This window comes from Vigna umbellata, chromosome 1, assembly GCF_029865625.1.
Source record: "Vigna umbellata cultivar VRB3 chromosome 1, Vumbellata_1.0, whole genome shotgun sequence".
NCBI lineage: Eukaryota > Viridiplantae > Streptophyta > Magnoliopsida > Fabales > Fabaceae > Vigna > Vigna umbellata.
The window spans coordinates 93,654,987-93,677,638 of NC_142165.1; the positions used below are offsets into that span (position 1 = coordinate 93,654,987).

The 22,652-nt window shown below is 31.3% G+C and overlaps 1 protein-coding gene across 1 annotated transcript; it reads right to left on the reverse strand.

Annotated features, from left to right (window-relative positions):
• Positions 1–11,395: 11,395 nt before the first annotated feature.
• On the reverse strand, positions 11,396–12,949 carry LOC124847458 (uncharacterized). The gene is made up of 3 exons (XM_047324957.2): positions 12,064–12,949; positions 11,891–11,962; positions 11,396–11,741 (listed from the first exon to the last, which is right to left on the reverse strand). Exons 1-3 carry the CDS (start codon positions 12,739–12,741, stop codon positions 11,736–11,738), a joined length of 756 nt encoding a protein of 251 aa, XP_047180913.2. The 5' UTR covers positions 12,742–12,949; the 3' UTR covers positions 11,396–11,735.
• Between the last annotated feature and the right edge of the window lie 9,703 nt (positions 12,950–22,652).

Below are 22,652 nucleotides of genomic sequence, written 5' to 3' on the forward strand. Positions count from 1 at the left end.
AAAATCTATAACTTTTTACCTATTAAGGCTAAGAATTTTAAAATAATAAAAAGTATTGATTTTTAATAAAATAATTTTAAATTCTAGAAAATAATTAAATTTATGAAGTAAAATATATGATACAGAATTAAGTTTCACGTACCAATGTAAAAATACTAAATAATATATCTCCAAAATTTACTTTAGCATTTAGACCAAAAGCTAACCATGCCTAATTCCTTATCAATAAATTTAAACTTTACTAATAAAAACATAATTTTGTAAATGTTTTTATCAGAAGTTCACATTAGATATTTAAAATGACTAATTATTAAACTCTTTGTCTAGAGACAAAATTTATTATTTGTTCTATTTCCGTCAAAGTTCTAAGTTATTTTCCAACAGTCAGATATCATAAAATAAACAATCAATAATCCTGCAATTAAAAATAAAAATAGAACAAAAAAGTAATAAAAAAGAAATATATTAAATAACAGAATTCATTCACAGATTAATATACATTTTCCTGATCATTACCTAAACTCTTTTATTTATGAGTTCATGAGTTTAGTAGACTATAAGGATAACTTGAAAAGAGTGTCCCTAATAAATGCATAACACTAACTCACATGTCACACCATTCATCCTTAAGAACGATATCACCATATAATTTAACTACAATACTCAACCAAATATCATATTTCATTAACCTTGTTCAACTCTTCTTACATCAAACATATCCATCACATATTTATCTTTTCAAAAAAATTATGCCTAAACCCTATAGACTCGCCCAACGAGCACATGCATTCACTCAACGAGTGAACCTTGGAGTTTTAATTGTTTAATGGATGAATGACTTGCCTATCGAGTCTAACACCAGAACCAAATTTCAGATTAGCGAGACAGACATGCCTAACGAGACACACTCGCCTAGCAAGACAGATTGGCCTAGCAAGATAATTCTCCTAACTCTAAGTCGAAATTAAATATGACATTTGTTTAACAAGAGTATACTCACCCAACGAGCAAACTTTCCCTTACTCTCTGTCAAATTTATTTTTGGTTGTCACCCAACATAAATGGAACTCACCCAAACAAGTCTTGCAAAATTGGAGATTGCATTAGCCTACAATTGATCGTTCCCAACCATACTAATATTACATCTCTTGCTTCACACAAGTCACAAGACAAAAAACCACATTTGAAACCATTCATTCCTATTAACATAATCAATTTTCTACTAGAATCCTAATTTTTCCCCAATTTACATTAACCTAGATTTGAGTTCACACATGTCGTTTCACAAATAAAAACATCAAACAATACAAAAATTGTCATACAACCATATTTTAACGCTCATGCAACAATCAATTGAAATTCATACAATAAAAAATTTAAAATTAACTTCTCTCACCTAAGAGAGAGCTAAGAGAGAGAATACCCCATTTTTCTTATATTGTACTTTAAAACTTTAAAATGTAGATAATCACCTAAATAACCAATTAAATATTTTATTAAATTTTTAAATATAATATCATACTCAAATAGCAACATAGATTCATTAAGAGTAACATTGAATCACATGCATTGATTTTGAACGCACCTAGGACTCAAGACCTAATATCTAAAAAAAGATAAAAACAAAAACTTACTCTGTTTAACTTTATCACAAGTTGATTTTATAAAGTTTTTCACTTGGAATAATCTTACCGTCTATGATATTCAATAAGATAAAGACTAGATTAAAATAAATAAAATAAAAACAACTATAAGAAACACTGTTTAAAAAAAAGTGGTTCTATGTAAATAAAGTTCACCTATTAAAACCTTGATGTAACTTAAAAATTTTTATTATTAAAATGTTGTTGTATTCTTTTTTATTTAAAATAACGACCATTCTAAAACCACTTTTTATATTTTCACAATTATACAAAGTTAAATTAAAAAATTATAAAAATCCATTTGATTTACCAGTTGTTTTTTATACCCAAAAACTTAAACACGTATACTAATTTTATCGAATTTAAATTAACTTAAATAATACATAACATTAAATTAAACCAGGAAAATATTGCTGAATAAGACGACATTAACACATAGGAATTAATGTGATACTTATATTTTAATTTATGATTTTCTTAGTTTTATTAAATATATTTGTAAATTTGTTGAATTTGGATTTGTTGCCCGAGTTTTTTGTCCAATAAAAAATGCTCAACTTGATAATAGTGTATGATATATAATACCATTCTTAAAATGGACAGCTTATATATTATATTTTTACATGATAATAATTACATCAAATAATAAATTTTGTGTTATTTTATTTTATTTTATACTTAATGCATTTAAAACAAACTTGTTTCTGTTCCAAAATAATAACAATATTTTGTTGTCTATTTAAAGATTAATTTGAAAAACAGAAGAAAGAATACTAATGTATTGTGACTATAATTAAGGTAACTATATAATCAATTTGATTTTCATAATTTAAAAATTGAAAGAGATAACATAGTTATACATTTTTTATTCAACTAAATAATAGATAATTCAAATGGAAAGTCTTGCTACAATAAGTATCAAACAACATTAATAATGCGTGTAAAAAATAACATAAATTTAAATTGTTATAATACAAATAAAATTTGTATATAATATATTATTTCACTATTTTTTATTTCATTACTTTATTTTAATAGTTTTATAAGAAAAAAATAATATAATTACATTTTTTTTGTATTACTAATTTATGTTATAGATTGTAAACATATTTAAGCTATATTTATCAATCTTCTATTTTAAAAAATTTATAAAGACATTTGTGAACGAGTTTCTTCATAATATATATATATATATATATATATATATATATATATATATATATATATATATATATATATATATATATAGGATTTGTTAACTTCAGTTACTACATTTTAGCAATGTGTATCGGGTTGTAGTAGATAAAAATACTCTTATATATCATGAATTTTAAGTTTTAAGGTTAATGATATTTTAATAATTTTCATTCTAAAAAAAACTCCAACCCCTTACCCACCTGTGTCTTCATCTCAACCATTTCTCTTTCATCTCTCTCACTCCAACTTTTTTTGTGTCATCCTTAAAATTATTTACACCTTTAGCATTTTTATAACTATTTTTTAAATTTAAATAACTATTCATAATAAAAAAATATTTAAACAATATTCCTTGTATTATTTTTTAATTCAATAACTAAAATTTATTTTACCTAATAATTATATCTTTTATACCTATATAGATGATGCACTTCTTTGACGAACATTTTCCAATTTCAATTTTATTTTCTTTTCGTCCGATTTTTACTTTTTAAATTTAGATTAATTTTTTACTAAAAATTATTATATTTTATTTAATAATATTTACTGTTTGTTGTACATTTAAATTTGGATTAATTTTTTTAAAAACTTATTTATATTTTCTTTGGTAATAATTTACTTCTAGTTTATGTGCTCGTAATTTTGTAATTCCAAAAGTTTTGATTTTTTTAATAATTTAATTAATTATTCATTATTTTAAGCATTTCTAGAATCTTATCAAATTAACTTAATTTGAAAAATTATAAAACAATAAAAAATTTAATACATACAGATAGACGTGACAACGTCTGTATTTACAGTAGTATATATGAAGGGTAAGTCCATATTTAATTTATTTCCTTAAATTTAACTATTTTTTTAATTATAAAACTACCAACAAAGTAAATAAAAACTTTGTATGATAAAATTATAAAAATTATTTAATTTAATTTAATAATTACAATAATAACAACTATAATAATAATTTTATTAGTATATAAAGAAGTTTTTCTTTTTTCAATTAAAATAATTACATTTTTATTATTATCAATGACCATTAATTTAAATTTAATTATTTTTGTAAGGTACTGAAAGTTTATGGGCTAGGGGACCCTATTTTCTGAGGTAGCTAGGCCCAAAGGGCCAAAGGCACCGTGACCTTAGGAGGGGTTCCTTCATTTTCCCAACTCTGAACTAATTTCCAGTTTTCCTTTCTCTCTTTAGACTCATCTCCATTTTCTTCTTCTTGCTCTGACTTCTCTCTATCGTTCCACCACTTTCCACCGTTGAAATTTCGAATAGGTGGTGTGCTTTCGTTTACGGAGTTGAGAGCTTCCCATTCATCCGATTGAAATTCTTATTGGACGGGTAAGTCGATTTCTCTACTTTTCTTGAACTTAGGGCATGCAACTTTATTGGTTGCATGGTGTTCCTTTTGATTCCTTGTTTATCCTAGCTCTAAGAGCTGTTTCCGTCACCATTTAGGTGGTTGTAGGGCACTGTTTGGGTCTTCACTGTGAAGGCACTGTTAGGGCACTCTAGTTGGCTGTACTGCTCAACTTCAAGGTAAGGGAAGCTAGTTATGTTTTGTTTGAATTATAAGATGTGTATGCTTGATAATTTATGATTAATTACTGTTGAATTATATTTTATGGTGAGCATGTTGATTTGCATCTGCTGGATGTGTGGAAGTTGTGTATCTATGGTGTACTGAACCTTGTTTGACTTGGATGAGTGTGTGTTGGCTATACTGGATTTCTGGAATAGAGTAAGAACTGTATAAAATAGTTAAAATGGATAGTGAGGGGGTACAAGTACTGTTTTAGCTTACTGTGAATGGAAGTGAGATAGGGAAATGGGGAAATTGGAGTCTAAAACACCCTAGGACAGTTTGGATGACTTAGATAAATAACTTGGGACTTGTTGAGAGTACTGTGTTGGTAGGATAGAAGAATCTTAAAAACCTGAGTTGGCACATCCCTGATCATAGAGCAGCCCTGGCCTGGTCCAGTCAGTTGTGACTAGTCATATGTGATGGCGTCGAAGGTGAGACTGATGCGTTCAGACATCTGATTCTTCTCCGGTGACCAATTAGGCAGTTGGGATAGTTTAGATGAGTCAATGGAACTGGTGAGGGGTCAGAGAACTGAGTAAGTCTTGAGCTAATGGTTGAAATGAGATTGGGTCCATAAGTTGCAGGGATTGAGGCTTTAAAAGGTAAAACTGGATTTAATCACTTTAGATTAGTACTGGGGAGGATTTGGATCATCTAGACAAGAATAATTACACTTAATAATCGAATTAGAAGTCTTAGAAGTTAGCCAAGAGTCCTAGAAATGGTAATGATTAGTGTGAGTGTGTGATTCTGCAGAATTTGCGTTCTACAGGTTATGCAGTGTCGCTATGCGAGTTGTCTCACATAGCGAGACCCTGTATAGGGTGCTCACTGTCTTGGTAATTCGCTGTGCAAGTTGGTGCGTCGTGCGAATTACCAGGGGGTGATGCTCACTGTTTATGGACTCGCCATGGCGAATCCTGTCGCTATGCGACTGGTGGTGGTCTGGGATCACTGCCCATTTAATTCGAAGGGCGAGTGAGGCGCATAGCGAGAACTTTGGGGCTGTCTGGGTTCCCGCATAGCGACCTGGGTGCGTTGTGCGAGAGGTTGAAGTCTGATGTGTGTTGCGACTTAATTCGCTATGCGAATTAAGGTGTGCGCCGTGCGAGAGCCCTGTCTCGCCCTGCGAGCAGAATGCGCTGTGCGAATTCTTCTGGTGTCAGCCTTCTCTTTTACTCTCTCTTGATTGATTCTAGTGTGTGAAGTGTTGGACAATGCCTAAAATGATCTGATAATGTGATTTATGTGGGGTGTGTATGGACTCACTGTGATAATATGATGGTATCTGGATATTCATGTATGGGTTAAGTTTCAAAGTGTCAGTATGGTTCATGAACGTAATTTCATGGTCCTCAAGGAGAGGATACATGGTGGTGCCTGGTGGTGTGTAGAATGATTGCATGGTAGCTCAGTCTTGGGGGTTTTCCTGACGCTCCAATGGTCTTTCATTCTCAAGTAGAGAGGATTGATCCATGTGGTGAGGAGTAGTAGGAGGTCCTAGTCTTGGAGGCTTCCAGTATGCTCTGGGGCGCGGAACGGACTAACCTCGTGAGTGTGGTAGGGTGGAACCCATTGGCAATGGCTTTGCAAAGCTGTAGAGGCCACCACGAGTGCATAACCCGCCATAGCTCGGTAATCATTCTGGTCCGGACGAGTCCGTCTATAAAGCAACGAGTCTTGTGATGTCAATGTACTATGTTTGAGTGACTGTTGCATGTCGTGTGTGATTGAATAACATGATTTTTTTATATCTAGCTCACCCTTGCTTGTTTGTGTGCTTGCTGTATGTGTTTTCTTTTGCGATGATCATCCACTTGGACGAGAACAGATGGCGAGGAAGTTCCATTGGAGACGGCTTTGGAAGTTGAGGACAATGTTGCTGCCTAGTCTCCTAGGATGTTATTGGTTGATCATGTATCCTGAAATATTATTTCCCTTTCAGCTTATGTATTTAGATCTCTTTGGAGTTTAAACTTACACTCTGAAGCTATCCTTGAGGATGACTGTAATCCTTAATTACTCTTGACTGCTTTCCTATATTATGCATGTGGACGTCTTTATTATATATGCTTTCTATATAATTGGGTGTCACAATTTTTAAATTAAAATGTTTATTTTTGTTTGAATTTATTTATTTTTAAATTAAATTAATTATCTATAATAAAAAAATAGAACACACATGTGTGCTTCTGCTAGTGTGTATATATATATATATATATAATTAGTTAATTTTCTTATAAATAAAAAATAGTTTATATAACAATTTGGAAAATCTATAATAAAACCTCTCTTTATATGGAATAGTTTTGACTCATCCAAAATAAAAAACAATCTATCTCCTCCATATATACATCTATGAGAAGAAGGGATTCATTTCCTTCAATAATTAATAAGTAAACAACATTATTCTTAATCTAAGTTTTTTTATTTAATTTTAAATTGTCAGTCCAGATCAATAATAAAGACCAGGTGTAACAATTTCTCTCTCATAGAATAAATAACATTTAATAGAGATGTGTGCATAATCGATGTTTGCAATTGAATGTTCTCTTTATAATGCTAGTTGATAAATACATATTATAACCTATGCTAAATATAAAGATGAAAGGTATCAAAACTTAAAAGAATTGGAAAGATGCAACTTTCAATCCTTGTGATTTACATACTTAACAATGACTGAAAAAGAAATTAAAGGCAATAAAAAAAAATAAAAGGTCAGGCCATGAAAAAGCATGTAAAACAATCTTTACAATTATTTGTCTTTCCTTGTATTCATTGATAAATTTTGCATCTCATGATCTTTTATTTTTTTAATAAATAATTTAATTCATTATAGTAAGTAATTTAATTGACTGTGATATCAAATAATAACTCAAATTACACACATAAACCACATATATTTCATGAACTAAAAATATATAGGTAAACCATATAAATACAATAATAAACACATTATTTCTTGTGAATAATTTTTCTTCGTCAATTTTTTTTCACTAAATGTTTTGCTGCAACACTTATCTTTTTACATCTCATATATGATACACTTGCAAGTATGACATGATTGTGGTAATTCATGAATGATTTAGTAACTTCATTGTTTTTTAATGGTTTTTTGAAACAAGAAGCAAAACTTGACAATATTTATAAAAAGTTGAGTTTTTTTTTTTCTTACAAATGTTGTCATGATTTATTCACACGATTTTTCATTTTGTGTTAATCTTGACTACAACATACTTTCCTTTTTCTTTTTACTTGATCACGTATTTCAAAACTTTCTTTTTTTACAAATGAAGTGTAAAGATTTCCAACCCTTTTAATATATTCAAACTTCATCCTAACACATGGTTCGATTATAAATTCTTCACCAACATTTAAAGAATGTAATGACAACTTCTTCATTTAAAGAATGTAATAACAACTTCTTCAAGGAAGTAACTATATTAGTAAACATAACTTCTTCAAAAAGAAAAAAACTTTATCTTTTTGCAGCTTCTAAGCATACAAGAATAAGAAAATAGTTCAAAATCAAATACAACTTCTAAACATACGTGAGAAGAAAACATTTACAGACAATTGAGAAGGAAAAATTACAATATATGTTTGATTTTACATGTATTATATATATATATATATATATATATATATATATATATATATATATATATATATATATATATATATTAACAAGAGCCATGAAAAATATAACATATGTTAGTTGATATCCTCATCTTTTATTCTTTGTTTTCTTCCATCTTTATTTTAACATAAGATATCATATTTATCAATGAAGATAAAAGAAGGAAAGAGAAAAAAACATTTAATTGCAATATAAGTTATCGATGATGCATACATTTCTACCAATCAAAATATTATTATTTTTATTATTTCTTCAATGAAAAAAAAACTAAATACACCCAATTATTGTTAATTGATTTGAGTTATTAATTTAAAATTAAATTAAAAATTTAGGCTAAGAATAATTCTTTTATTTACTATTGAAACAAATGTATCTATTCTATGTCTGTTTATATATATATATATATATATATATATATTTTTTTTTTTTTTTATTTTTTTTTTTTTGGTTTTCCTTTTACACTTAAATTAAATATGATTAATGAAAGAATCTAAGGAGAGATAGTATAATGCTAGTAACCACCAATTAATGTTTTGACTTTTGTTTTTATATAGTTATTATGTCTTAAAACAGTTATATTTAAGATATAGTAAGATGATTAATGGTGGAATGTCTTTATTTAGGTATTTTGATCTTGTTTCAACACTTGGTGAACTCACTTTTTTTTAGTAATGCATCAAATTAATACAAAAACCATGACAACTAAAAATAGAATATATCTAACTCAATTGTTTTTATAACACTTTACTGTATGTATAACATGAAAAAAATTATAATAACTGATAAAAATAATATATCTTCCAACATTGTCACCTCAATTATTGTTACCTATAAAAGTTAAGTTTACCTTACATTTATATACCTAAACACATTATACACAGAGATAATATAGAGATATATTGTACAGGCTTAGTTTCATGTTTTTCTCTATCTTTTTTTTCTCCATTCCGATTTTTGCATCAAACTTCCTTTCGGCCAATTTCTCCACATTTTTTCGAAGTTGTAAATTTTGTTGTTGAACCATATATGATTATTAAAACTTTAAATGGTGCTAAAACTTTCAAAAAATTTTCAGCACCAATAAATTGATGTATTCAAAATAGCCACAATGCCTCTATTAGCATGCATGTCTTAGTGACTATATTCAAATCTAAGGGAGGAAGCCATCCTAAACCTACTTAATCGGAAACATCTTATAACAACAAACCGTAACCAAACAGGAAGAGTGAGAACATAGCTGTTTAAAGAGTGGCTTGTGTTGCATAAATTGCGATTGTTGATGTCGTGGAAGGATTTCGGAAGAAATTCTTAACATATTCAATAAGCGATCAAAAAAGTCAGAGATGATGTATAACAATGATGACAGAAGAATAGAATATAAAAAAACCTTAACAATAAATCAATAATTAATGAAAAAAATTATTAAAAAAAAAGAAAATGAAAAGGGTAGACCAGAAATATTTTTAATGTAGAAAATTATCAACAAAAAATAAATAAAAAACACTAATCATTTAAATTAAAGAAATAATTTTACTTTGATTAATGAAAGGTGTACATAGAATTTTTAACAAATGCAAACAATCAGTCAAAACAAAAAAATAAATAGGTAATAAACTATCTTTCTCTAACTTTCAAGACATCTAATCAATAATACAAATTCTAAAATAAAATAAATAATATTAAGAATCTGTTTATGTAAAAATTAGTTCAATCAAAGAATGAAAAAAAGAGTGAAAAAATTCCTAATTGAACTTCGAAAATATAGACTATTGTAGACATGCAACAATATCAATATATTTTCTTCTCTTATCCCTAGTTTAATCCTTTTAATTAAATAAGTAAACTAAACAAGTTTTACACAGTTTATTTACGTGAAGGTTGGGAGAACTGCATCCACAGTAATGCTGTAAAATGTGCAACAATATATTCTCTGCTGTGAACCTTTTCTAATATTCACTATAATTGTTCCTCTGAATCTTTTATCTTTTTTTATTTGAATATGATCTTCAACTACCATTTCTTTTAAACCACTGTTTTAAGGAAGTAGTAGATGAATTCAAACCAGCATTCTTCACCAGAACCAACTACAATTGCAATGTCCACGTTAAATGGAAAATGGAAAAGCTAGTAATAAGTTTGATTGCTTGAATAAAAAATTGAGAGACTGAATTCCATGAAAGAAAATTTTATGATGAGAAAATAAAATCCTCCCATGCCTCAAATAAAACATAAGTACAAGTTTAAACAGTTAATTCATTCATATATATAAAAACTTATGACAATAGCTAGCAGATTTTTCTTTAAGGTGGCTTTGACTGCCGCAAAAACTATGCTGGTCAATGTATGTATAAAGGCACTGATTGGACATCCGAACTTCGTCTTATTGTTGACCAAAATAATATTTTTCACTATCAACCAAGTCAGAAAAAACTAAATATTAACAATCAAACCCTTTAATGGTAAAAGATTATAAAATAGAAAAAACAATTTTTTTTTTCTAAAAAAAAATGTACATTTTCGATCCCCTTTGTACATTTTAGATTAAGTCCCATCGAACATTTCTTTTACTTTCTCAATTTTCAACTTAAACCCAGAGCAAGTAACCCTGGCTGTATCCCCTCAAGTGATACTGGAAATGAAAACTGCAAATAAAATACGACCACAGAGAGACCTGAATTTCGATTATTGAGGTCTTTCTAAAAATGCTAAAAGCAAAAAAGTATATTTCAGGTGTGCAACCAAGACGAATTTCCAGTTGTTCTTTAAAAAATGAACTTCGGAACTAAATACTAAGCCTGCCTCCTGTTGTTATGTAAAATATAATATAGCATCAGTCACCACTCATCATATCTATCAATAAGTACATGTAAGTGTGGTATTTGAACATTCCCAGTCTAATGCTTACAATTTTATAGTAGAAAATCATTTGAACAGGCAGATGATGTTATCTTTTATACTCCAAATCAGAATTTGTCTTTTATGCAAAGTTGATAATGATTTGATTAAGCTAATGGATGCAAAAAATAAGAGAAACCTAATCAAACCAAATAACAGAGGAAAACATAATATACATACGGAAAGATCAAAAGCATGCAATGATTGCAGTTAACTTTCAACCTCATCAGTGTCTTCCATCAAAGTCGGCTTGGAGCCACTAAGGAAGCAAGGAGATGCAGTGCCTCCAATAAATTGAACTGATGATTTGGCTGATTAACTACAAGCACGCTACCCTAAGCCTGTCAAATATGGAAAAGCCTGTCAAACATGGAAAGTCATTTGATGCATCAGAAATAATTTAAGAAACCAACTAGAAGCTCTGAATTGAAAAGATTATCACTGTATTCGACTCTATTAATTAATCTATATATACTCATATGATATCATGTTTTTCTTTCCTTACAGGGATGTAAACTACTAAAAATCAACTAAAGCTGCCCCTTGCATCTAAAACCTAGTGCTGGGAATCAACACAAGAAAACTAGCATAATTGTTGTTGTTATCTTCGTCATTGTTTTCTTCGTCATTGTTTTCTTTTCAAATTCCAATCCAACACCTTCTTCATTGCTTTCTTTTCAAATTTCAATCCAACACCTTCTTCTCCTCTTTACAAAATTTCACTCTCTGTACCTCCCCAAATCTCTAACACTTGTCTGAATTGACTTCACCTCTGCAAGAATCAACCACTTACGGATTAGTTTCTGGTAAAAATCACGGAGCATGTTAAGAGTCAGGTTCTGAATGTAAAAGCTTGCTAAAATCACATTGAAAACATGACAAAGCAAACAAAATAAAAGACAAACAAGGGAAAGAAAGAACCTTCGTAGGTGTATCAGGGATTCTGTATGCATCCGCAGTTATCCCCACCAACCATAAGCCAGGGAAAACACTCTACAAATAAAAGAAACAAAAAAAAATAAGAAAAAGATTTAGAAAAACAGAAGCAGGGAAAAGGTGGAAGGAGAGAAAAGTGAGAAAGTTAAGAGGCATACATCCATTTGTTTCTGGACGTTCTTGGGCCGCTTCCTGGGCCTGCGGGCGGGTCTGGAGCCAGTCATGACGAAGATGTCCTCTTCGATCTCTTCTCTAGAAAGAGCGATCCAGAATTTCCTCTTCTCCTTCTTCTCGGCGCACTGAGTGTCCGCGAACCCTCGTAGCCGGAGGGACTTCGGAGCGGGGTTCTCGCCGTGGTGCGAAACGGCGTCGTGAAACTCTCCCGCGCCGTTGTTGGCGTGGTTCCTTGAAGGACCAGTTCCGATCTCGAGCGCAGACTTGGGGAGCGCGGGTTTGCGGGGTCGCAAGTTCCACGGCTTTTGCACAGCCTCCTCGGCGTCCTCGATGTCGCGCTTCGCAGCTTCGTCGTCAGTTTCATCGTTGCACGACGGCGCCTGAAGTGGTTGTGGTGGTGGAGCTAGCGGCTTGAGGGAGCAGGTGGGGAGTGCGAATCGGTTGCGAGCGGTCCTGGATCCAAGGCGGTGGGGGCGGGAGTCGGGGTCGGAGTCAGGTTCGGAGGCGTGATCGGAGGGGTGGGAGGAGGGGCGGCGGCAGCGGTGGTGATGCGCTGCGTTGGTGTGGTGGTTCTTGCCGCTGGCTCCCCATTTCAAGAAGGGAAGGGCGAAGTTGTGCAGAGGCTGGGACTTCACCGGAGGCTGCGCCGGTGCGGTGGACATTCGGAAACGCAGAAAGCTCTGGAAGCTGGGGGAGGATTGTGTGTTTGGAAACGGTGTTGTTGGGAATGAGAGTAAGAAAATGGGGGAAAAGGAAGAAGAGAAGAGGAAGAAGTATGATATATAATGGAAACTTATGACTAGAGAGAACAGAGAGTTGGTTCTTCCTTCCCTGCTCACTCTTCTCTTTGTGTTGCGGTGCTTAAATTCTAATACTTTTTTTCACTTTTTTACCCTTCACCTTTCTCTCTTATTACTTCTAATTCTCCCCTTTTTGGATTTTAGGGTCCCAATCCCACGGCCCACTTCTGGATGCCGCCCCGCCCCAAACCATGTATTTCTTTGCAACCGCGGCGGTCCTAACCCAAACAAAACCACAACTGTTTAATGCCAATTTCTTAGTCAATCTTGCACATCCTAAATCTCATTCTTCACATTTAACCCTAATTCAATCTTCTACTTTCCATCTTATCAAATGCCACTTTTATTTTATTTTTTCAAAACATGAATTTACTTCTTTTATTGTACTCACAGTTTGAATTTGTTGTATATTGTATGAACATGGTAGTTAGTTTAAAATCCAATGATTACACCATTCAAAAATATTTGAATAGACTAGACCGTCTAATAACACAAATTGAGTGACCAACTTTAATTCACAATTAGGATCGATAATGATTAACTTAATTTAAAGCACAATAATTATTAATTGAGTCATAATTAGGTTGGTGTTAATCCAGAGGCTATTTAAAAATTTATAAATACAAGTTTAAGGTAGTATAGTAGGATGATGATATTTAATATGCATTTATTGCTAAAATGGTTGAATCTTTGCTCACTTTAACATTAGAATACCTCCTACAAATAATTTCTTAATACGATTGAAAATAGTAAAAATATAAGGAATTAGACCAACTATGACCTAAAAAAAATTAAACAACCAACTTAGAAAACTTATAACTTTAACCTCACAAACTAAAACATGTTAAATTATTTTATTAACGTGTTACAATGGGAGTCAATGTCTACATTTGTATACAAAGAAAGAAATTAATTTTTATAATAAAAAATTACTTATTAACATGAGAAGAAGAAAATCCGTTGAAAAATGCTAAAAGATATTTATTTTCATATTCTAACCTTGACATGATTACACTCATCCATGAGAGTCAAGAGTGAAGAGTTCTTGAGTAGTAATGAACATTCAACATTTCATTTTACTTAGTTTAGTTAAAATATTTCATTTGATATGATAAAATATTGGAATCCCTCAAGTAAGTATTCATGCCAGAATCAATATGATCATAAATACCTTCTAAAAGTGAAAAATTATGCAGGAAATAAATTTGGGTGCCTTGAAGAACCTTCAGTCACTTCAGAAACTCACCCTACCAATTTTCCTTTTATCTTGTCAATAATGGAACGAAAAACAATATTCTATGCTCACCTAGTCAAAATTGGAAAGTCAAGGTACCAATCAATTCTTTTGATCTAAAACCAGTAATAGAAATAAATCTTTCGACTATCTTCCTTGACACAATCTTACAAGCTAAAAATCTGATTTTTGTTTAAATCAACAAACAAGAAAGAATACAAGACCTTATATTCACTTGACTTTTAAGAAGTGGTGACTGTGATAAATAGAAGATAATCATTAGTGAAGAAAATGTGAAATATGTGGTTAATTAGTAGGAATACCAATTGGCTACCATTGATTTACTTGCATTTCTACCTTAGCAAGCAAAGCAATATTTCCTAATCATACGAAAAAGATAGGAAGCATAGGAATTCCCTGTCTCATCTTAAACCTATAGAAGAACATACTTTTGTAAATATTCCATTTTAAGAGAGAATAGATTATTGGATTAGAGGTAGTGTCATGTTATTTTATTTTGTATGAACAATTAATGATTATATGGTAATCATTTTCTCTCTCTGGTCAAAACTCCAAAAGTGATATCTAAATTAAGTTTATTGTAGTGATTGACTTAGATAGAATCAAAGACATTTTCATTATGCTAAAAAAAGTTAAGGTTAAAAGAATTTTTTTTAAATAAATGAAGATGTTGTTATAAAATAATGGTAGTAAAACTTAACTCACACGAAAGACGGTTAGAAATTTAAATATAAGTTAAAAATCTTATATTAATTGAATAATATATAAAAAAATTATAAATATTAAACTATAAGATTTTGTGTTAAAAGGATATGATAATCTCTTATATAGATTTATTTTCACCTACTAATCATGAATATTTATAATATTCTTTTAAAAAATAATATCCCAACAACAAATCTAGACCATTTTGATAAAATATTCAAAATCCATAAAACTATCATACTTTTCCTAGATTAAAAATATAAATATGCGTATCATTAAAACACTTTTTAGATTTAATCAGGGCTTTGCTTTTATTCTTTTTAAGCCATTATACTTCTCTTGAACATATACAAGAGAAGTTGTCTTTTTATCACACTTGACCATAATGTTCTCCGTGAAAAATACATGTTATTAGTAAAAAAAATTGGTTTATATTTTAAATTCAATTTACACCTTTTAAGGAATTTTATAAATATGCAACCAAAAATAATAAAATAAACTAGTACAATTATTTATATACTAGGGAACATAGAGATGCTTTATATCTGTGTTTATTTATATATAAAAATATAATTTAATGTATATAAATAATTTTATAAAAATAACGATAAACTATATTATTATTTTTAGTTAGGATTAATACCGTTACTTTTAATCTAAGAATGTTATCACTATGTATTTTATTTTATCAAATAATAAAGCTGTTTTAATTTAATAAAGTAAAATTGTTTCGTTAAAACTAATTATTTTTAAATTTTCAAATTACATGATAATTTTTTTTTATAACTTACGTATTTTGTTGTGTATTATTTTAAAAACTTGTAAATTTTGATTTTAAAAATTAATAACATTAAGTAAAAACAAACTAGCATTGAGAAAACAATTAAAATTACAAAGAAAACTGTTAAAGGCATAGAAAATAATGAAGATCCTTCAGCTTGAGGCTTCGAAACCTATGTAAAAAAATGCATGAAATGTAATACAAAAGTATCATATAAAATTTACAAATATATCAACAGCTTTAGAAATAGTTTTAGTTTGACGGCAAATACGAAAAAAAAAAAACTTAATAAATGGACCAGGCAAAAGATTGTAAGATAAATTGAAGATTTATTTTTGTCCTATCAATTAATTTCATTTATTACCTAAAGGGGTTTAGATTCTATACATCAGTTGGTATGTTTTATAAAATAATATATTTTTCAAAATAAAAGTAATTTCTTATATTAAAATTATTTTTATTAATATAACTTAAATTTAAAAACATTATTTAGTTTTTATTTTTTAAACAGGCTAAAATGGTTAATTGATGTAAGACCAGATTTCTTTAAAAAATTAACTAGACCAATCTCATACAATAGTTTTAAGTGCTGTGTTAAGCTGTAACAAGTCAACTTATTGAACAATTCTAAATAGGTTTTAATTGCCTGCACTCCTATGATTTCTTTTTGTACCATCGTGGAGTGTGTTAAAAATCCAAAATGTAAGAAAATAAAATAAAAATTATATATATATATATATATATATATATATATATATATATATATATATATATATATATTACAATAGTGATATTTTTTAATGTAATAAGTGTAAAAAATTTATAACTTTCATTTGTAAAAAAAAATGGTTGATCGTGTAGATGAAAATGTACATGTAGAAGATGCACATAAGAGTGATGAATGAGAAAGGATTTCTTAGGAGACAATAGGTACATATTTTTTGTTAATATTGTTAATAAGTTATGCTAATGACAATGTTAAGACTTTGTGAGGATTATGGGGTAAGAAATAAAACTTATTTAATTATCATACTTATTATGTGTTGAGAAGGGAGTTTCTTTGCGTTAAGATTTGAATGTTGATTTTGTAGAATTCTAGGATATTAAAAGTTGGTTTCTCATGGACAAAGGTAAAATAAATTTGGGGTCAACATAAGCTAATTGGGGTTTTGACGCATAATCATAGTTTGTTTCTCTTTTATAATGTTATTTTTTATCATTACTATTAATTATTTTATGTTAACAAAATCAATTTTTCTTTATTTTTCAACTTGTTTAATCCTTTGTTATAACTTTTGTAAGTAATGGAATATTTGTTACTCTTATATAAGTATAATATCTATAATTTTTTGTCAATTATTTAAACACAAAACATTTTGGTTAAGTCAAGTAGGAAGAAAGTTCATATGAATGTTGAATATGAAATTTCTAAACGATAACTTGTGTTGGGAACCATTTTTCTTAAAATATTCTTCATTTTTCTGCTGCTTCCTCCTTCACTTGAATTGGTTCAGACGTCGTTCCCTCATCTGCTCCCGTATAACAAAAACATTATACGATCATCGCAAAAATAAGATTTTTCCGGCACAAACAAACAAGTAAGGGTGAGCTACCATGCAACATTCAAAGAAAAACATTACACTATTGCTATACGCAATACATTCACCATAAATTCATGTAAAATGCAATTATCATTCTAGACTCTATTATCCGGATATAATGTTGATGGAAGTCTCGGGTGGTCATGCACTTGTGGTGATTTCAACAACAAAAATTTTGGCCAAATATAATATATCATATCACCCACAAGGTTAATCCATTAATGTCTATAAACATAGACTAGGACCTCCTACTACTCTCACCACATAACACATCCTTCTCTAATTGATACTGGAAGATTATTAGAGTTTTAGGATAACCACCAACAACAGGACCCTCAACATCAACATATACACTAATACCATACCAATATAGAATCTCTCCATGAGACTCATATCATGCTCATTTTCCTCAACTCATGTCATACTATTACAAAATCTCCTCATAAAACTCATATCATGTTCAGATTCATAATTTCATATCAACATCATAAAATACATTCAACACAGAAATCATACAAGATAAATATATTACAAACAAATTAACAATAATAAAATCTTACTATAAATAGTCAACGGAGAAGAATCAAATGTTTGACAATCATTAAAATAAACTTAATAAAAACTCTTGGGGAAACAAGAAGTTGAATCTGGCAGAGCCGGTTAGACAACTTCTCATCCTTCCAAGAATACAACGTAATTAAATAATAAGAATAATGACAGGTTTGGGGAAATAAGAAGTTGAATCTGGCAGAGCCGGTTAGACAACTTCTAATCCTTCCAAAAATAAAAACGAATAAGGAAAACAATATAAAGTATGGGGAAACAAGAAGTTGAATCTGGCAGAGCCGGTTAGACAACTTCTCATCCTTCCAAGAATACAACGTAATTAAATAATAAGAATAATAACAGGTTTGGGGAAATAAGAAGTTGAATCTGGCAGAGCCGGTTAGACAACTTCTAATCCTTCCAAAAATAAAAACGAAAAAGGAAAACAATATAAAGTATGGGGAAACAAGAAGTTGAATCTGGCAGAGCCGGTTAGACAACTTCTAATCCATCCATAGGCAATTAATAGCATACATATGCATAACATAATCAACATCACATTTTACAACTATCACACTTGGATCTAAGCACAAAAGCATGTTCTCATCAAAAATTCAAAATCATACAGAAACAAAATACTTCACACTCAAGATTTAAGATCAACCAAAAGCAACATATACAAGACTCAAAATAATACCAAACAAAATGTAACTCCCCTTACCTCTATTCCAGACTTAGGTTCCTCTTCTCAAACCGTTCTCCAGAAACTTCCAGAATTTCCCCTCTTCAACTAGAATTTCCTCCAACTCTCTCCTCTCACAATTTCCCTAGAATTTTGGTGCAAATCTTCATCCTCCCCCCTTGGCTATTTATAGCCAAAAAATTTTACTATTCATTTTTACTATTCATTCTACTTTTACTATTCATTTTTACTATTCAAAAATTATTTTTTATTCACCATTCTTATCTCTGAATAATTGATTCTACGTGGAGTGTCCTCTTCCACAATTTATTTTAATATTTTTTTTTAACTATTCACTATTCACTATTCACTATTCACTATTTACTATTCTATTTACTATTTTCATTTTTTTTTTTAACTTTTAAAATAAATTCTCAAATTTTTAAACTCCTTCCTTTGAAATTATTATTATTACCTATCATAAATTTTAATTTATTTTTTTTTACCATACTTTTATTAACTTTATAAAAATAAAAAAAACAACTATTTATTAAATTTAAATATTTTTCATGGGTCTTACATTCTCCCCAACAACAAAAATTTTCGACCTCGAAAATTCGACACTTCACAAAAAAAGATGGGGATAAGAATGTTTTACATCATCTTCTAATTCCCAGGTAGAGTCACCTGTTTTCTATCCCAAACTACTCTCACTAAGTTGATAGTTTTCCCTCTAAGCTCTTTGGTTTTAGTGTCTTCTATACAAACAGGTTGCACTTCTACAGATAGATCCTCTCTGATTTCAATATCTTCTACTTCTAAAATGTGAGAAGGATCATGAACATATTTTCTTAGTTGAGAAACGTGAAAAACTGGATGGAGTTTGGCTAACTGAGGAGGTAACGCCATCTCGTAAGCGACAAGCCCAATTCTTCTCAAAATTTGATATGGACCAATGAACTTAGGAGAAAGTTTCTTCGAACGAAGAGCCCTTCCTACTCCTGTAGTTGAAGTCACCCGCAAAAAGACATGATCTCCGACTGCAAACTCCAATGGTCTCCTCCTTTGATCAGCATATGACTTTTGTCTGCTCTGCGAAGCCTTCATTCTTTCTCGTATCAACTTTACTTTGTCTGTGGTCTGTTGTAGTAATTCAGGTCCTATCAGAGCCTTTTCACCGTCCTGGTACCAGCATAAAGGAGTTCGACATCGTCTTCCATACAGAGCCTCGTAAGGTGCCATTCCAATACTAGCATGAAAGCTATTGTTGTAGGTGAACTCCACTAGAGGAAGTACTTCATCCCAGCTACCCAGATGATCCAATACACACGTTCTGAGTAGGTCTTCTAACGATTGGATGGTTCTTTCAGATTGTCCATCGGTTTGGGGATGATACGCAGAACTCATTCGTAACTTGCTGCCCATAGCTTCCTGTAGAGTTTGCCAGAATCTAGAAGTGAATCTTGGGTCTCGATCTGACACAATGCTTGAAGGGACGCCGTGCAATCTTACTATCTCTTTTATGTACAGTTGTGCCAACTTAGCCATCGACATTCTCAGATTTATTGCTAAAAAGTGAGCAGTTTTTGTCAATCGGTCAATGATAACCCAGATAGAATCATTACCTCTTATTGTCCGTGGTAAATGGGTGACGAAATCCATAGCAATGCTATCCCATTTCCATTCTGGTATGTCTAATTGTTGTAGCAATCCTCCAGGTCTCTGATGTTCCACTTTTGCCTTCTGGCAAATTAAACAAGCCGCTACAAATTGTGCTACTTCCTTCTTCATTCCTGGCCACCAAAAGGACTCCTTGAGATCTTGATACATTTTAGTCATACCGGGATGTATGCTAAAACGACTTTTGTGTCCTTCTTCAAAGATTAGTCTTTTTATATCTGCATTGTCTGGTACACATATTCTACTTCTGAATCTTAATACATCATCAGATCCTAGCCTAAATTCTTTCGCCTTTTCTGTACCGATCATTTTTGTTATCTTTTTCAAGCCAGGATCCGACAATTGCTTCTCTTTAATTAAAATAAGAAAATCACTAGATATAGTCAGACTACTACATCTAATGAAATCTTCTCCAAACTCCATCTGTAACTTCAGATCTCTGAACTTCTCCACCAACTCTTGTTCTTTGATCATCAAATGAGAAACATGAATTGCCTTTCTACTCAAAGCATCGGCTACCACGTTTGCTTTTCCTGGATGATATAGGAGTTCAAAATCATAATCCTTCAAGAATTCCATCCACCGTCTTTGCCTCATATTCAGCTCCTTTTGGTCGAATAAGTACTTCAAGCTTTTGTGATCGCTGAATACTTGAAATTGAGCTCCATAGAGATAGTGCCGCCAAATCTTCAAGGAAAATACCACTGCTGCCAATTCCAAATCATGAGTAGGGTAGTTCTTCTCATGAGTTTTTAATTGTCTTGAAGCGTATGCCACCACTTTTCTTTCTTGCATGAGCACACAACCTAATCCCTGATGAGAAGCATCACAATAAACTTCAAACTTTTTACTTGGTTCAGGGATTACCAAAACCGGTGCACTAGTCAGCTTCTGCTTCAGCTCCAAAAAACTCTTCTCACACTTATCCGTCCAGACAAAAGGTTGATCTTTACGAGTTAGTTGTGTTAAAGGCGCTACTATTCTAGAGAAATTCTCTATAAACCTTCTATAGTAGCCAGCTAATCCCACAAAACTCCTTATTTCTGTTATAGTCTTCGGTCTTTCCCATTGCAACACTGCTTCAACTTTTGTTGGATCCACCGCTATGCCTTGAGATGATATAACATGTCCTAAGAATTTCACTTCTTGCATCCAAAACTCGCATTTTGACATCTTTGCATACAATTTCTTCTCCCTCAAGATCCCAAGGATGGTCCTTAAGTGTTCAACATGTTCTGCTTGAGTCTTAGAATAGATAAGTATGTCATCTATAAAGACTACGACAAACTTATCTAGGAATGGTTGAAAGATTCTGTTCATGAAATCCATGAATAGAGCTGGAGCATTAGTTACACCGAATGGCATAACTACATACTCGTAGTGTCCGTATCTGGATCTAAAAGCGGTCTTCTGTACATCTTCTGGCTTCACCAAAATTTGATGATATCCAGACCTGAGATCTATCTTTGAAAACACCTGAGCTCCATGCAACTGGTCCAGCAGATCATCAATCCTAGGTAGAGGATATTTGTTCTTGATGGTTAGCTTGTTCAACTGTCTGTAGTCGATACACAATCTAGAGCTTCCATCCTTCTTCTTTACCAAGTACAGGTGCTCCCCAAGGTGACACACTTGGTCGAATAAATTGCTTCTCCATTAGTTCTTCAATTTGCTTCTTCAATTCAATTAACTCCGCCGGAGCCATTCGATATGGGGCTACTGATACTGGTCCAGCTCCGGGTATTAAATCAATGGAGAATTCTATTTCTCGTTGAGGAGGCAGTCCTGGTACTTCTTCTGGGAACACATCACTAAACTCATTAACTATAGGAACATCGATTTTTGTTCATTTTTCTCGACTTCCACATGAGTCAAGATAACGAAACACGAAGATCCTTCTTTGACTTCCTTTAACTTGTTGCACTGACAACAACTCCGCTTCTTCAGGATTAGGAAAATCAACTCCTTTTTGCTACAATCAATAAGGATACGATTGGCAGATAACCAATCCATTCCTAAGATTACATCTAAACCTTGTAAGGGTAAAGATATAAGATGTACTTTGAACCTACGTCCTTCTATAACTATTGGACATTGAGGACACATCCTCGATGTTTTTATCAGTTTAGAGGCTGGTGCAGATACCATGAGATCATATTGTAACTCTCTCACGGGTAGGTTCAACTCTTGAATAAGAGTTTCAGACAAAAAGGAATGTGTCGCTCCAGAATCAAATAGCACATTCAACTCTCTAGCTATCATACAACATCCAATGATGAGATTACCTGATTTTGCAGCTTCTGCTCCAGTCAAAGCATAGACCCTTCCAGTTGCTTGGGGCCTATTGTCAGTCCTTCTCTGTTGAATCGGTTGTTGAGGTTGAGTTGCTTCTCTTTTAGAGGGACAATTTCTAGCAAAATGTCCTTCTGCTCCGCAAAGGAAACATTTGTTGTGATATTAACTTGTGGACAACGTCTTCAGATGAGGTCCTCCGCAACGTAAATTGGATTATTTTATGTTGGG